This window comes from Pteropus alecto, unplaced genomic scaffold, assembly GCF_000325575.1.
Source record: "Pteropus alecto unplaced genomic scaffold, ASM32557v1 scaffold50, whole genome shotgun sequence".
In the NCBI taxonomy this organism is placed as follows: Eukaryota; Metazoa; Chordata; class Mammalia; order Chiroptera; family Pteropodidae; genus Pteropus; species Pteropus alecto.
The window spans coordinates 17,665,457-17,682,849 of record NW_006431918.1 but is presented as its reverse complement, the minus strand read 5'-3'; the positions used below and the strand labels follow the sequence as shown (position 1 = coordinate 17,682,849).

The 17,393-nt window shown below is 40.3% G+C and overlaps 2 protein-coding genes across 2 annotated transcripts in view; one reads left to right on the top strand and one right to left on the bottom strand.

Annotated features, from left to right (window-relative positions):
* The window catches only part of CBR4 (carbonyl reductase 4), a 97,511-nt gene that overhangs the window by 3,106 nt on the left and 77,012 nt on the right, over window positions 1–17,393 (bottom strand). The gene's annotated exons all lie outside the window — the stretch shown is intronic.
* The window catches only part of PALLD (palladin, cytoskeletal associated protein), a 342,018-nt gene that overhangs the window by 302,770 nt on the left and 21,855 nt on the right, over window positions 1–17,393 (top strand). Inside the window, exons 10-13 of the mRNA XM_006906328.3 lie at window positions 10,573–10,708; window positions 13,971–14,069; window positions 14,798–14,848; window positions 16,026–16,247. Of these exons, the coding sequence (XP_006906390.1) occupies window positions 10,573–10,708; window positions 13,971–14,069; window positions 14,798–14,848; window positions 16,026–16,247 (508 nt within the window). The remainder of the gene's footprint in view (window positions 1–10,572; window positions 10,709–13,970; window positions 14,070–14,797; window positions 14,849–16,025; window positions 16,248–17,393) is intronic.

Here is a 17,393-nt window from a genome sequence, read left to right as displayed (position 1 = left end):
CGCCGCCGCCGCCGCCGCTGCCCAGCCAGGCCCCGGCCTCCCACTGCGCCTCGCCCTCCGCCCGCTGTGGCCACAGCCAGACGCCCGCCGCCTTCCTCAGCGCCCTGCTACCCTCGCAGCCGCCGCCCGTTGCTGTCAACGCCCTGGGCCTGCCCAAGGGCGTCACCCCCGCGTGAGTGACAGCAGCATCCCCGCCTGGCCTCCCTGGGGTCGCCTTGCCCCTCCTGCACACACCCGCCAACGTGCGCCCATTAACCTGCAGCCCGGGGGTACCATTCTTACATACTTCCCTCCGTCCAATTTTTAAATTCTTATCTCAGCAGCTTTACCAAGCTGTTCTCGCATAGCTCCCTTACCGCTACGGAGGTCAACACCTTTCTGCGCTGCACAGTACAAGCGTCTCCTCAGGAGCTACCCCAAATCTAGGCGGTACTCTTAATAATTTTGATGATAGTGGCCTTAGCTACTATTTACTGAGTATCGTGCTGTGCGATTCGTGTGTATTCTCTCATTTGGCACATTTCTAAGAGGTACAATTGCCTCACGTATGACTGAGGATTCCACTAGCTAAACAGTTTGTCTAGGGTCACATAGCCAGCAAACTGAGATTTGAATCCATGTCTGACTCCAAACCCATGATCCTACCACCACACTATGTATCTTAATATTTCCGGTCAGTATCACAATAGATGTGAGGCTTGGTTATTAATATCTAAATTAACAGAAATACCTAAATTAACAGAATTAAGAAGACTTCGCATTTATGTAGTTGATGCAGATAAGTGAGGGCGTATGCAGTCTAGTGAAGAAATGACGGTGCTGGTTCTGCCGCAGCTAACAGTGCTCTCTGGGGAGATGACAGTGGGTCGCCTTTATTGCCTATTACCTAATACCTGTCTTTCCTTCTAGTACAATGATAATGATGTGCAGTCCTCTGAAATCTTTAGAGAATCCATGAGGATCGCTAAGATGACATCTACAAAAATACATTAAAATCTTCAAAAGAAACATCATCATACAGGTGTTTGGCACGTCCTGTTGAAGAATAAAATGAGCAAAAGCTAGCACATGCTCATTTTACTAAAGAGTTCAAAAATAAGTGTGTGCTAACAGGGGTCAAGCCAGTTCCCATATCTCAACTCTTCTTGTTGAAGTCCAATTCAGAGTTTGCCAGAATCCCCATATTGTTCAGAGAGAAACGAAGGAAACCCTACTAAGGAGTAAAAATGAGAAGACCTTAGAGTTCAGGTTATTTTCATTCATATAAAAACTTTTCCATTCTGGATGCACTAATGCCACCTTAGAATGAGCACTGCTGTTCAACTTTGACAAGGTGTATCAAGGAGATACAGTTAGCAACATCTTGTTTTGTTAGGCACTTTCTAAATGTTGATTACATGAATTCTAAGTTTTAAATCCCGCTTCTCAAATCTTTATCAGAGAAAATTCAGTCAAATGAATACATAAATAAGTCAAACAAAGGAGAGGAGTCTGTATAGTAACAATGTGGTCACGGGCTTCTGTTGAAAGTTGAGTCAAATTGCCTGAGAAAATCTATTTCTCCCCTACTTTTCTGTTTGAGCTTGTATTTGGCTAATAGGAAGGGAAGTATTATCTTGATACAAAGAAGGTTAACTGTTAGATTCCAAAAGTGGGAGTTGGTTGCATGGTACTTTTTGTCCTCTCTTACTGTGAAATGGTACCAAATATTGCTTCCCAGCAAGATGAGTAGTGTATAAAGGATCTAATATTCCTCATATAGAATTTGATCAAAAATTTGTCTATCAAAAGGCATTGGGTGGTTATGCCTTTTAGCATCCTAAGTAGAAACAGTGGTTTATTCCGATTTTTGACTTTGAAATTCTCTTAAGAAGATAAGCAGTTTTATGAGCTTATTTCAAGTAATAGAAGCACTTGCTTGTTATCCGCATCTATTATAGTTACTCATTTTACGGAATCAAAAATTTTATAATTGTTACCATAAAAGAGTCCATTTGCTCCTGCTGTTTCTTAAAAATTAATGTAGTCATGCTGATTTTGTGGTCGTAGAAAATTGTACCCAAAGATAGTTAGGTGCTGTGACAGCAAAGATAAATGGCAATACCAGGCTGCAGATTTTTAGCTCTGTACCAGCCTAATAAGCCATCATTTATACGGTTACCCTTTGTCTTCAAGGAATTGTCCTACCCTAAATCAGACACTTGAAGAATTCATTCCTTTGGTTTGATACATGTGATTTGGTTTGATGCTTGCATTCTGAATGAAAAAAAGGTAGCTATTTATCTACCGCAATCATCCACATAATTTGCCAAAGACTGAGCGTCCCTTTCAGGGTTGCCATTAGTAATGGCATCCTTGAACTGGTACGAACTGCCAAACTCTTGTCAAATGAATCTTGTAAATTACTTTCGTTTATATGTTATTGGTAATGTGTGGTCATTATGACAGCAAATTCAGTTTCACTTGTATGTGTTATTTCTTTTACTAGATGATTTCGCCATATGTCAAGTTCCAGTAAATAGTTGATTACACATGACTCAGTGAAGTAGAAACACATTAGATTCTTTTCGTCTGCCTCGTTTTAACAAAATCTTAAATATAAATTTCAGATACCTCAGTTTTCTTAATCACCAATTGCATACTTGCTATCTTAGTCTGTTTGTATGTTTAGCATTGTCCTTGAAGGACAGGTTAGTTATGTATTAAGTTCCTGAATAGCCTGTGGAGATAAGGTTCTGTTTCTCAGATGTCTCTGTGGCAGAGGTCAAGGCAGGGAACAAAGGCCATGGATGCCAGTGATCAACCACAAAGTCAAGACAAATGACAGCGGGCCTCTGACAGCCTCGCAGCAACAGTATTCAGTTGTTGGTTGATTGCACTTTAGGGAACTTCAGCACATCCAGTTCCTCTAGTGCCTCTTTCTTTAGACTGCTACATTTGTCCCCAAAGCCAGTGGGGTCACTAGCAGAGAAAATTCCACCCTTCTCAAAGATGCTGACAGACACAAATGTTGACTAAATCTTTCAGATAGGGCAGTGAAGAAAACATGCCTTAGAGAAAAATCTCTTCGCATTTTTTTACTCACCTCACAATTGCTGATAGTTTTACAGCTTCCATTGCTGTATTGGTGTTCTACACAGTAAATCAGCCTGAAGAATTGGTGGGAATCCAGAGGATTTGGGAGCGCCACCTGGGGATAGTGCTACAGTTTCCTCTCTGCCGGTCTCTGAATGGTTGTACCTAGCTCAAGGTGAATCAGATCAGATCCAACCCTGAGAACCAGCCTGGCACTGTATTTTGGCCCACCTTCACATTCTTGGAATCTGTTCTCATAAGAGGGTACCACATAGCCACTGAGCTCCAACGTTTTATAGTTTCCATTGCTTTGGAAAGTATAGAAGTAGGGCTTTCGTTTGAAATGTTACCCCATGTTTGTCAAAAGTGAAAGCATGTGTCAGTAAGAGCTTTTATACAGATGTATTAATGAGAACTTTTATTCCATAGACACTCAGCTCTTTATAGATATTATCTCATTGTCCCTTTCTCTCTGATTTATGAGAAGCAGGTAGGTGGGGACACTTATCATTCTACATTCAAGGTGAGAGGCACCAAGAGGTGAAGGGATTTCCCAGGGTCCTGGAATTAGCTTGAGCAACAGAGGGTATTCACTGGATCTAATGACTTAGCTTGGGGTGTATCGCCCAGGTTTATCTCTAACAAATCTGATGTCTGATATTTTGTAATTAACGAAAACTGCGGACCAGCAAAACAAAATCCCCTGAGTCTTAAGGAAAGTTTATCAACAGATTTAGATGTACTTTAGACAGTTTACAAGTCAAGACAGTGGTTAGATAGTAACTAATAGAATAGACAAAAGCTGCATTGGACTTTGCAGACATTATCTCATCGTCCCTGTCTTCCTCCTGTCCTGCAGGAAACAAGTAGGCGGGGGCCTGTCCCAGGGTCCTGTATCTTAGAAGAGTCTGTACAAAGTTGCATCCAATCCTGGGCTAGTATTTCCCAGCAAGTGAGTAAGAGAGGTCTCAGGGTCTACTGTGACATTCTGCTAAAATGTCTGCCCCAAGGAGCTGCTTGGAATGAGACCTGCTCAGTCTTGGATGGCTCTGTACCGAGTTGTACAGGGCGAACAAGTAGGTGTAGCACGCGCGCCTGTGTGACTTTATTCTTTTGGGAATCCAAAAGGTAATGTGAAGACAACTTAATATTAGTATACAGTTATCGATTTTCCTTTAAGCTTGAGCTTAAACTACCCATTCGTACTCTAATATCTTTGGCTTCTGATATACAGAAACTCAGTTTGTATATTTTTGGCTCTTGTACATATTAATTCATATATTCTCAAATATGAGGGATAACAAAATGCCAACATGTTAATGATTTTGCTTACTCTGGAATTTTGTAGAATTTTATTATCATTAGATATCACTGAATATGAGAAGAGGAGAATGAGAAAACTTTTAGTAGTTAAAAAAATCTCTCTGGTTGCTAGACAGGCACATGACCTCTTAAATCAGTGTTGTATTCTGGAGATCTGAGCTTCTGAAGTACACCCACAGACTTGACCCACAATAGTATATCAAGGGAAGGATGCTCTCAAGATTACTCAGTAGCCAGGAACACCTGGGATTTGGTGGTAGCCGAATCTGGAAGATTTGCCTTGCAGATGCTTGTGTGTATGTTTGAGATGCTTTTACTCCCAACCACATGACTTATTTTTAAATGGTAAGTGACTTACCGTTGAGGCTAGAGTAAACAGATCAGGTATGTGTTCTGCACAGTTGGGCCGAGTCTGTATATACTAAGTACCTCGCATGGGAGGCATGCATGAACTGTTTACTGGTTGAGGTTTGCTTCTGGATATCGGTTTTTGTGAAGAGTGCAGATTCTGGTATAACAGTTTACTTTGAATAAGCATGTTATTTTTTAGTTGTACAAATCATATCTTTGTCACCAGATACTCCTTTTATTTCCTAATAAGTTGTTGCTCTTCATTTATCAGAAGTAGGTGCCATTTTGGGGAGCAGACCACAGCTATTTTACATTAAACTCCAACACAAAATTAGTCCTATTGAAAACCAAACCCAGTTGCCAAAATTTTGCCTCAAAAACGTAAAACCACTTTTCTTTCCTGGTGCCTTCCCTGTTCAAATGCTCCATTTTGGTTTCTAACCCTAAGTTTATATACTAACTCCCTAAACTGCATGCTCAATTTTTAAACACAATTTCTTTAAGTATTTTCTGAATTAGTACAAATGAGATACACTCTCTAAAAAAGTTTTCCATACTAAAACATATATGAAAACTACTGTAACCCATACCTCTTTCCTCAAGGTTCACAGTGCCCCGTTGACCCTGCCAGGCTCATTCTGGCCCTAGGACCTTGGCACTGCCTAGCTCCTGCTGTAGGTCCTCCTGGCACTTTCCTGTCGCTCGGTCTCAGTTGTAGTGTCTGCTCCTCAGACCTGCGATGGACTGTACTGTCTAATGCAGTCGTCTACGCACACTACTGTCACTTCATAGCACTTACCACCTCCCAATGTCTCCTTTCCATCTTTATTTATCCCCTTTGCCATCCCCACTATAGAATATGATTTTTGTAAGTATAGTGACTTAGTTTTGTTCAACATTGTATTCCTAGCACGTAGAAGGCTGAGCCAATCAGTAAAGGTTATTTCCACATTCTTGGAAACTCTGGTCAGGAATTCTTGGCATCTTTTTTAATGCCTTTCCCTCTTTCATTCTGTTTTCCTCGGCCAGTCTTGTCTCTGAGAATCATTTTCATGCTGGATTGTTCGTTTTCCTTTCCAGAGCCACCCTTACTATGCCGCATACTGATGTAAGTGCTTTATAAATTAGCTCATGTAGTTGTCCCAGTATTCCTATGAGATACATACTACCAATACCCACATTTTATATTTTACAGAGGAGGAAACTGAAGCACATAGCTGTTAGGTAACTAGCCCAGGCCACACAGCATTTAAATGGTTAAAAAAAAAAAAAAAAGAAATTCTGACCTCTGCGCCTTTAGTCATGATGACTGAATCCTTCCCTTCCTTCTCTGCTTGTCTTGATCCCTATCACCTTTGAAGATGCTTAGGTACCTACTCTTTAATGGAATCTTCTGCAGTCATTGCAGCCAGCATTCTTTTCTACTTTTTTACTCTCACTGCAGCTAGAATTGCTACCACATAGTTTGTTCCTTATTCTCCAATTTGATTATTAACCTCTTATGATCAAAGATCATCCTTTAGGATTTGTCTGTCTTCACCATGTGACATCGGGTGGTGTTCAGACTATAGTGATGGAAGCTGGATGCTCAGTAAATATTTGTGCAATGACTGTTAGACACTTAAAAATCTTTCAAGTGATTTTTATTTCAGTGTTAATTGCTCATAACCAAGAAAATATGTGTACCTTAAATTCTCTAAGTAGGGAAACAGGGATGAAGTAAATGCTTCTCATGTCAGTGACCTTCATATGCTTAGAGAATTGGCTTGTTAAGAAATACAGAATGATCAGGGTTTTTATTTGGATCAAAGAGTAATTTAATTGTACCTTGAAATGATTAAGTAGTTGGATGGTAGCAACCCAAACCACGGTGAACGTCTTCTGTATAAAACGTCCCAGAGCAGTTCTTAGGTCCCCTGGAAGAGTCAGGTGCACTGAGAAATGCTTTTCAAGCAACAGGACTTATTCAGTAATAAAGAGATAATAGGTGTTTACTTGTTCTTTTAAGAACACAGTTCTCGGCCTCTCTCGTTTAGGTGATCTGTCCTGCCTCCTCCCCCGCCGGTCCCCCACCGCCCCCGGTGGTCGCCCTTGTCCGTTCTCGTCTGTGTGGAGAACACAGCTCTCAGTGTAGTCTGCCCGCAGAAATAGTGAAACCTTCTGTCATCAGAGGCCGCTCATCATCGCATAGTTGTGCAACTGATTTATGTCGTCAGGTTTAAAGTAATGGGAATGTGTGTGTGTTCCCAGTAATATCTGATGTAGCAGAAAGCTAGCTGTCTTTAATATTACTTTTCAGGTGACCACAGAATGGAGCTCTTTTAGTTCTCAGATGCAAGTCTGTAGTCAAAAAGAATGCAGGACTTTATTTCCAACACTGTATAATTTTTACGTGTTCTGAGCCTGACTTTTTACATTTGATTTGATTTGATTTCAGATGGCTCTGGCACATATTTTCTTGCCTGAGGAGGCAAGGTAGAGAGAGGTTGGAAGTGGAGGTAGATAGTACGTCCACTCACTCATTCTGTGGATGTTATCTGGGGGTCTGCTATTTGACAAGCACTGTGATTAACAAGAGGCATGGTGAGGGAAAGACAATTAAACAGAACACGTGATAACGTGTGACAAGGGCTATGAAGAAAACAAAAGCGGTGTGGTAACTGATGGGCAGACTTCGGGTCCTCCTGTCTGAGGAGACATTAAACTGAAGACCGAAGGCTGGTGACATTGCCTGAAGAGAAGAGTAAGGGAGCGACTCAGGGAAGCTGGCAAAGTGTCTACATCTTTGTTGAAGGGTTGACTGGTACTAAAAATCGAGGTTATAAATCGATTCCTATGGCTCTTGCTATTAATATGTCTCAGGTTCATTGCCCAGCTCCTTAAAAATCAAAACAAATTCCCATGGAGTAGGTTACAACTTAAAGTCTGACCACTTTGATATTACAAATTCAAGATATCAGAATATTTTATTTAATTTGTTTCTTTAAAACCAGTGTCTTAACGTCACCCTATTTGAACTTTAGGGGCAAATGACTAGAAAGGAAGTACCTGGAAAAGCTATCAGAATTTTTCTGCTATATGTAACAGAAGACTCAACTACCAGTAGATTAAGTGCATGGGGTTTATTGATTTACATAACACATAATAAGTAGGGGATCAGGCAGTTCCATGGAAGGTTAATACAGTGTCCCCAGAACAACGAGGGACCCAGGGTCTTCTTTCCAAGCGATCATCATTGGCATGCTGTGGGTTCTCCCTTCGCGGTCACACAGCAGATGCTGCGGTTTCGGGCATCACACCTTTGACACAGTGGTAGCCAGTGAAAGAAGAGGCACATTCCTTCCTGTGTGTTTCTCTTTAGAGATGGGGGATTTTTACCTAGAGTGCTGCACCCTCTCACTCCCGCTGCCGTCCCCCCAACCTCGCTGGCCAGAGCTCCACCACATGGGTCTGGCCAAACTAGTCATTGTCCAGGGCACTGAGAGCACTCAAACTGATTTAGGCCAGTCATCCCTGAGGTTGGGGAAAGGTGGGGGTTACCTTTACGAAGCATATTGAAGGGTGAACACCCAACAAAATCGGGAAGATCAGCAAGGAAACAAAGGGAAGTGGACAGGAGGAGAGAATGGCTGCTGGGCAGGCTGGACGCAGGACCTCGGGAGTCCACGGTGCAGGCCTCCCCCGCTTTTCCAAAGTTTGCATTATGCACTTCGCATTTCCGAAAGACCTATGTCAGTACCTGTTTTCCCTGATCGAGAGAAATCCGAAGAAGACTCACTTTTAGGAGAAAATGTGAAAAGTGAAAGTGTTCAGCATTGTTTGCATGAGCCCTTACGGAGGCAGTGCGCCCCAAGCAGCGAGAGGGGCCCCGCCCAGCTCCTTCCCGGGAGCCGCACTCAGCATCAAGCCCCCACCTTCGGACTGTGTCCGTGAGCATCTGTGCCTTATCTTGATTTATTTTGTGTGTCCATGAGCAAAATGTGTCCTCCGGTATCAGAAGAGTTCAAGAGAGCTCATAAGGGTGTTACACTTAGCGTAAAACGACATAATTAAGCATATTTGGTATAATTTGGTGGGTTATTTGGGGGGTATGGGAAGGCTCAAAAATAATGGTAATTGCTTCCTAGCTCTACGCCATTTCAGCTTAGGAAAGCTTTCACAGGAACACTCTACTTCCGGACGAGGGAGAAACCTGTATTACTGACGAGAGCTGTTAGCGGATGCTCATATTCTCTACTGCACACTTAGCGACCGTCTTATTCCCAGCACTGGCAGGTGAAATGGTGAGAAGCAGAGGGTTTGGTTAACCTCGGCCTTACTGGTGCTTTCTCCAATACCAGTGGCGCGAAGCCAGGCACACCATGCCCTGACACATTTACAGTAAAGCTTTTTAAAAGTTAGATGTCTTACCATAAAATATATAACAAAAATGAGGAAGTACATACAATGTATGTATCATTTAAAGGATAATGACATGACAGCCTTACCTGTTTTGAGCACCTCTGAAGCTCCCTAAATGACCCTCCCCATTTGCATCTACTACTCTCCCCTGGGGGGAGGGGGACCACCACCCTGAATTTCTGAGTTAATCATTTTCTTCTCTTTATAATTTATATACGTATTATTTCCTTAAGTTTGTTTCTCAAACTTTCCTATGTATCAGAATCACCTAGAGAGCTTGTTAAAACAGACTGCTGGGCCCTCACCCAGAGTTTCCGAGTCAGTAGGTGTGGAGTAGGGCCGGGACTCTGCATTTCCAACACTTTCTCAGGAGATGCTGGTGCAGGGACCGTGAGAACCACTGTTTTACAAATGCCTGTTTATAAATGTATGTATGTTCTGTAATTTATTTAAGTTCATTACAGTTTTTAAATTCATCTTTAGTGATGTGTGGGTAGCAATGGGTCATTCATTTTCACCATTGTATATAGTATCCCATTTCTCCTTAAAAATATATGCCACATATGATTATTGTTTTCCACAGCCTTGCGAGGGAAAAGGAAGAGGAATAGGAAGCACATTTTTTAAGGCACCAACAAAAGTTGATTCCAAACCTATCACGCTTCCAGCACCAGTGGCCCCTGGCTTCCATGGCTCAGGGCCTTGCCACCCTTGGAAAGAAAGGATAAGAGCCCAGACTCGCCAGGAGGTTTAGGAGACCTGGGGTGTACCAGGCAGAGCAAGACTCACATACCTGTCAGGATCCTTCAGTATAAAATAGACCTTATACTGGAACACTGGCCTACCCTAATCAAATTAGAATAGAAGGGAATGTAACAAACTTAGTATTCGCTTATAATGGGCTAAGTACTGTTGTTGAATAAATTATGAACGATCAGAAGGGCTGAATTTATAAAAGTGTGAATGAAATATGTTCTCTTTCGGATCCTCTCAATAATTGTATGTGGCATATATTTTTATACCTGTACATAAAAAATTAAGAAACTTGCCCAAAGTCACAGACCTAATATAAGGCAAAGCCAGACTTTAAACCTAGGTCTGATTACAAATCACATCATCTTCTCATTTACATTGCTGCCTCCCTAGGGCTGAAATGCAGGCCTTCTCAATCCTTGGCGTTTAACCACTGAGGCACACTCCCGAGGTGTATCCTAACTTCCTCTGATAACTGTTTCCAATTAGTGTTACCTGAACATCGAAACCACCTTTCATGGTTCTTTCCATAATTAGTTGGAATAGATGTCGCATGAAAGAGTGGGAGGAGACCTGTTGACACATTGTACTGTTTGTTGGACTTGAATGTCTGACTTGGATTTATATGCTTGACAACTGACTATACCTCCTTGTGCTTTTGTCCTTCAGAGGATTTCCAAAGAAGGCCAACAGAACTGCTAGAATTGCCTCTGATGAGGAGATTCAAGGCACAAAAGATGCGGTCATTCAAGACCTGGAACGTAAACTTCGCTTCAAGGAGGACCTCCTGAATAATGGCCAGCCGGTACTGAGGGGGTCTGGGGCCTGAACGCGGAGCATTAGCTCTCACATCGAAGAGCTCTTCCCTCACCTCGCTAAGACCTAGGTCCCTAAGATTTAGCCTCAAAATTGATTCTGTAACCCCCTGAATCTCAACATTCCCCTTAGTGTTATGGCTTGAATCTGGGGAAAAGGGAGAGAGTGAACTGGCTTCCTTCTACTTGTCTCCTCCTTCATCTCCTCCTCCTAGTCATGCAGCCGTTCCTGGAGTGAGGATGGCAAGTTGGAGACGAAGGAAGAAGGGCTGATTTTCAGGTCCGGAGTAGAATAAACGGGGGACTTCGATGTTATAAATACTTAGTAGGAACAAATTCCTGGGAGGGTTGGCAAGGGAGGGAAGGGAGAAGGTGCTCTGAATAGGTTTGTATCGACCCCAAGGCAGCGAATAAGGATTAAAGTGTCAATAGGAGAGTCGGGGTCCTATGACTTGTACTGCTTGTAGAAGTACAAAAAAGATCTTTCCTTAGGAAACCATTGCTGACGTCTAGTTCTGTTCTACGAGATGATTACTAGATACTGGTTCAGTAATCGGAAAAGTAAAGCTTGTTTTACAGTCTTGTTTTAGTTTCTCAGTGCAAGACAGCTAAACTCAAGGAAAAAATCATATTTCAAGGCTGCAGAATTGTAGAGTAGATAATTGTGGTTACACACACACACACACGTATGTATATATATGATGTTTTCTCCATTGGACTTAAATGTTTCCTCATCATTTTTTTTTCACTGCTTCTTATCACATGAGAATGTTTTGAGGCAGCAGTCCCCAACCTGTGTGGCAACAGGGACCAGTGCTCCTATGAGAATCTAGTGCCTGATGATCTGAGGTGGATCTGAGCCGGTGATGCTAGCGCTGGGGAGCAGCTGCGAATACAGATTGTTCACTTGCCTGCCACTCACCTCCTGCTGTGCGGCCCGGTTCCTAACAGGCCACAGTACTGGTCCGGGGGATGGGGACCCCTGTTTTAAGGAGACAGGAAAGCAAATCTAGCAAATAAGGTTTCCCGGGTAAAGGAAAGGGGCCTTTTAGAGGCTTTATTATGGAATTAGCACCAGAAAAATTTGGCCATTAAGTACAAGAGGAAAAGGGCCTCTTGGTGTAAAATCTCCCTCTCAGACACCTTTTCAGAGTAGAAAGCTCTCTATACTAATTATGTTTTCTAGGAATTTTAATTATTGAGCATTGATAAATAAACATGTGAGAACAGACCATGTTTGATTGGAAAGGTGGAGAATAGAGGGAGGGGTGTTGAATGCTGATTTTAATTATTAGGGCATCCTAACTGGAGTTCAGGAAGATTAAAATTCTAATGAGATCTTTTGTTATTCATTTCACTGAGAATAGACTTTTACAAAGGGAAAATATTTTCTCCCTGAAATAAGTGATTGCATGTGTATATGTACATACTTTGGAAGTTTTCCCTGGTTCTGTCAACTAAAGCCTTTGAGAGATTAAAACAAGTACTTATGGGAACTTTTTCAAGACAGGTACAGAAAGGCATCTCTCCAGTTTTTTTTCCTTTTTGGTTTTTTATTCCTATGGACTAAGATTCTCCTGGTTAGAATAAGACTTCTATAAACTAATAAGCTAGTATGGCATATTATGTATATTATATATACACAGTATTTATATTTATCTGTTTAAGCATATATAAATATATAAATGCTTTTATATATACATATTTCTATAAAAGATTTTATACATATCTTTTATATATTTTTAAAATATATAACAGTGAATGGCATTCATAATAAGTTCCATAGATTTCCACATTTGAGAGTTTAAAAGGACAAGAAAAGTAAGGCTTCTCTTTTTTAGAAAATGGGCCCCTCAAACAACCTTTTCCTGACGTCACATATCATTCTGTTACTTATTTTCGGCTTCTGTAGACAGGGCTTGTGCGTCCACAGGGATCGGTGTTTAGAAACTCCTGTGAAGTAAATCTGCTTTCCGATGGTAGGTAGCAGGTGCATTCTGGTGAAGGACTGAATGTCAAATTGTATTTTTACTCCAGTCCTCCCTTTGAGGTGATGCAGTTCTCCATGGAAACACTGGGAAGGCTTTTAAGGGAGCGGGCATTTAAAACGCTTTGAAAATTGAACTCACTGGTTTTTAAGGGGCTTGAGAGCATTAATTTAAATAACAACATAGCGGACTGAGATACTCCATGCACTAAACTCCTACCTCCACCTCTTCTTGTCCTCTGCCCCTTCTTTATTAAATGAAATAATTGGAACTTCAGGACTATTTGTCATTTGGCAGTTGACTTGTTTCACTTCCCGGTTTCAGCTGGGACTGAAACCAGCAATTACTGGAAATTGTAAATTTACCCAACATATTTTTCTGATTAGAGAGTTTCCAATAGAATTTGTATCTATATTCAGACATTTGAAAGTTTATATGAAATAACTTCTGTACTCTTTTTTTTTAGATTCTGCCTTACTCATTATTCTCTATTTCCAATCAAACACTTGTTGGTAAAATGCCCCAATGGGGCAAGTGGTCTCTGAAATTTCCTCCCAGACCTATAATTCTAAGGCGTTTTAGAACCAACACTCAAGAGCAGGAATAAGCCCAATAGACAGAACAAAAATGTTGGCATTTCTTTTAAATGAGAATGGCCTACCAAAAATGGTTTTGGCCAAAGTGCTGGTGCTAGATGCAGAAACATTACCACTTATTTTGCCTGATGAACAAGCAGTTTTCCTCTAAGTAGAGTCATGAATTGGGGCTATTACCATTGGCAAGTATCTTTCATAGTCCTTTTGCTAGCTTGGCCATGTGCAGTCCTTCTTTGTAGATTATTATAATTGTCTATATTCACCTATGTGAATATATTTTTCCTATAGGCTAGGAAAATGCTCTTAGAGGTGAGGCCCCCAAAGCACTGCTACTTGATCTAAATATTTATTAAGGGTAAGTATATGACATGTATTTTCTAGGTGGTTTCTGCCTTGTTGCTTATTTTATCACCTTAAATTTGTGCTGTATTAGTTGTTGGCTCTGAAGATTAGTAACCCCCTTTTCCCAACACTCGATTAGGCCACTAGGGCCAGAAGGGGAGGTGAGAGAGGCAGGACGACTGAAGCAAGATTCCTTTCACGTACCTGGTATCTGAAGGAGAGAGAATGGTTACAGAAAACACCAAAATTCATTTGTTTGTTTTCTTTTTCATGAGGCGGTACATATTTGTGATTCTCCTAATTTTGTATTTTTTATCTTTTTTCAGAGGTTAACATACGAAGAAAGAATGGCTCGTCGGCTACTAGGTGCTGACAGTGCAACTGTCTTTAATATTCAGGAGCCAGAAGAGGAAACAGCCAATCAGGTACTATGTTCCTCTCGACTTCTTAGAAAAATAAAAATCACTGTGTCTCCTCTCCCCATACTCTTTATGGACACTCTTCTTGGGATCAATTTTGTGGAAAGTAGAGTGCAAGTCAAAGAAAAGCATTATTTTATTTATATTTATTGAGCACATTCTATGTGTCAGACATTGTGTTATATTACTGATAGAATTATTTCAGTCAGTGATATCTGTTCTTTTTGTCTTATTGGTCAATTTATTCTCCTTTTAAGTATCTTTGTTTTTTTTCTGTTCTGAGCTTCAATGCAAAATAGTTTTGTGTGGAGAAACTATCTTCTCTGACATTTTTTAAAATAGCTAGTGACTGTTTCCAATTATATTCTTAATATCTAGTCTAAGTAAAATATCTATGTGCAGAAAATACTGTCTTTATTTTCCTTCACTTATATGCTATTTCTGTTTCCCTCTACCACCAAAAAAGTCACTTCAGGGATTTGATGTCAGCTGTTTTTTAATCGCAACTGCTTCTGTTTAGAATTTCCAGATGTAGTCTCCGTATTCAAAAAACAAGTTTAAAGAATCAAGTAAACTCTTTCTCATGTCTATTGAGATGTGGATCTGCCTTCAATATCTGAATTTTTTTCTGTGTTAAATATAGCTACCACAAATACTTAGAGAAAACTAGAAATCCTACTAGAATTTTACTATTTCTGTTATTAGTCTTCACTTCTCTTTTTCTACCATTACAGGAAATTGGGGCTCCTCATGCTTCTGTAGGGAGTCTTCTGGATGGTCAAAAGGTTAAGCTTTTCACCTTTCTTTTCTTTTCAGTCTTTTCACTGTATCTATTTTCTTATGTTCTTCCTAGTTAACCTGTGTATCTATATCTTTACTGCCACATATGAATTATAAATTCTGTGACAGTGTCTAATTTCATTTAACATCAGATGAACAAAATTATCGCAATGTGATTTTTTACAAACTTGAATTTGATTGTCATTAGTGGATACTCTGAACTTCAAATTGTGAAATGTTTCTTATTGTTATACCTTTCTAGGGAAAAAGTGCTATTTGTAAACATTAATTTGATGGTAATTAGACAAAACAAAACTTGTATATTTTTTACAGTTTTATTAGTAGTATTCTTTTTCCCTTCAGATATTTTTTTTTAAGGCCGATTCTTTTAAGAGAAAGCCTAGTTAAAACAATCTTTTATTTACTATAAGTAGAAGATATTTTATAGTGGGCTGCCTTGTCTTTACTGTACTTTGTAAGCCAGTGACTATAGGATCAACCTTAACACCATAGGATGATGATGAAGTCTTTACTTTGCTTTTGTTTTTCTAATCACCATTTTGACTGGACTATCAATCCTATTTTTCTTTCAAAGAGGGTGGAAAATTGTTCTTAATAGCTGCAGAGCTGAGGAGGACTCCAGAGGCTATGTGACTGAGGATTGTTTAGAATGGGAAAACAAACAAACAAAAATAACAACAACAAAAAAACCTTGGTACCATTTTTCCCATTGTTTGACAAAATGCTATATAATATTGCAGCTGCTTGCCACATGTACTGTTATTGTCCTTCTGGAGGAATGCACCACCCTGCATCAGCTTTTACCCTCCAGAGAAGAAAGTGTTCCATCATGCTTTTATTTTCATGAATAGTTCAGGAATATATTGCCATTGCTTTTTTTCTCACTGCTCCTGTTCCCCCTTCCTCCCCTTACCCCAAGACAAGAGAAAGAATTCATCTTCATAGTTTTTCAGGGAGGTTTTTTCAATGAAGACCATTTGAAATATCATATATACTTACAGATGTTTTTTGTTTCATATGGAATTGAATTTGGCTGAAATTTGTTTTTAAGCTCAGTGGTAAAAATATTCTTAGTGTCTTATTGGAGACGGGATAAGACTCATGACACATTGTAACACAGGGATGGAGATTGTTAACATGACCTTGCTCTGTTTAATACAGGAATACAAAGTCTCCAGCTGTGAACAGAGACTCATCAGTGAAATAGAATACAGGCTAGAAAGGTCTCCTGTGGATGAATCAGGTGATGAAGTTCAATATGGGAATGTGCCTGTGGAAAATGGAGTGGCACCGTTCTTTGAGATGAAGCTGAAACATTACAAAATCTTTGAGGGAATGCCTGTAACTTTCACATGCAGAGTGATTGGGAATCCAAAGCCAAAGGTGAGCTGAAAACAAGACATTTTAAGACTCATATTTTTTGAGGAAGATTTTAGCTTCCAAAATATATCACGTGTGGTAGGAGGAAGAGATACAGACTACCCTCCTCAATACCCACAATGTGAAATGTTTGAAGTACTGTAGGTTCAGGGTCACCTGCAGGAGGCATTGGAAACCGATAAGGGTGGAACAGGGGCGGAATTTGAGTTTGAATAGAGTAGAATAGAATAATAAATAATTGACGAAGAACTTTTCATACACCTGCATCATTTACTCATTGATATTAACTTTATCAGGGTGAGAGAGCTAGCTTGAGTGGCCAAGCTTGAACATGAACCCTGTGCTCTGTACCACATAGAAAAGTATGCTTGCCACTGATTGGAAAAACTTCGGAACTTCAATCTACAAAACCAAGACTTCCTGTGTTTACAGAGGGCTGTGGGGTGGGGTGGGAATACTGCTGAAAAGGATAATCAAAGAAGCATTTGAGGCTCAGGAGGAGCAGGCTGACCTGCTGGGCGCCCTCTCCCTACAGACACACAGGCTGATAGAGAGTTTCCCCATGTTCAAAGGGGAGAAAGCAGTGACTTCTCACCAGCCCAGCAGAGCAGTGAAGGATGCAAAAGACACCCACAAGAAACTGAGACGTCAGATTTACACTAGCACATGATATGGAGCCAAATGCTGAGAAATTAATAGGAAATTTAGTCCAGGATGATAAAAATCGTTGGGTTTCTGGTAAAAGCAAACAAAAATTGCCCCATAGGACACTTTCACAGTTTGGAAAACTGAGTTCCCAGTACAAACTTGCAAACCATTATGAGGAAATAACAGGACAATTAATAGCACAAGAAACAGGGAAATAGAAGCCCAGGTATCACATGATAATGAACAATCTTAAGGAGACTATAAAATAACAATATTAGAATGAATTTTTAAAGGAATAGAAATTTTAATGAAATAAGATAGTACCAAAGACAAGGCAAATTTGTAAAATAAACATACAGAAATGAAAAATATACTCATGAAATTAAAAGCTTAACAGTGGCATGAAAGAGCTGAAATGAGAATCAGACAGAACGAGGGAAAGGGACATACCGTCAACTGAAACTTCCACGTTGATGCCGTTGTTCCGTGTATCATTTTGTC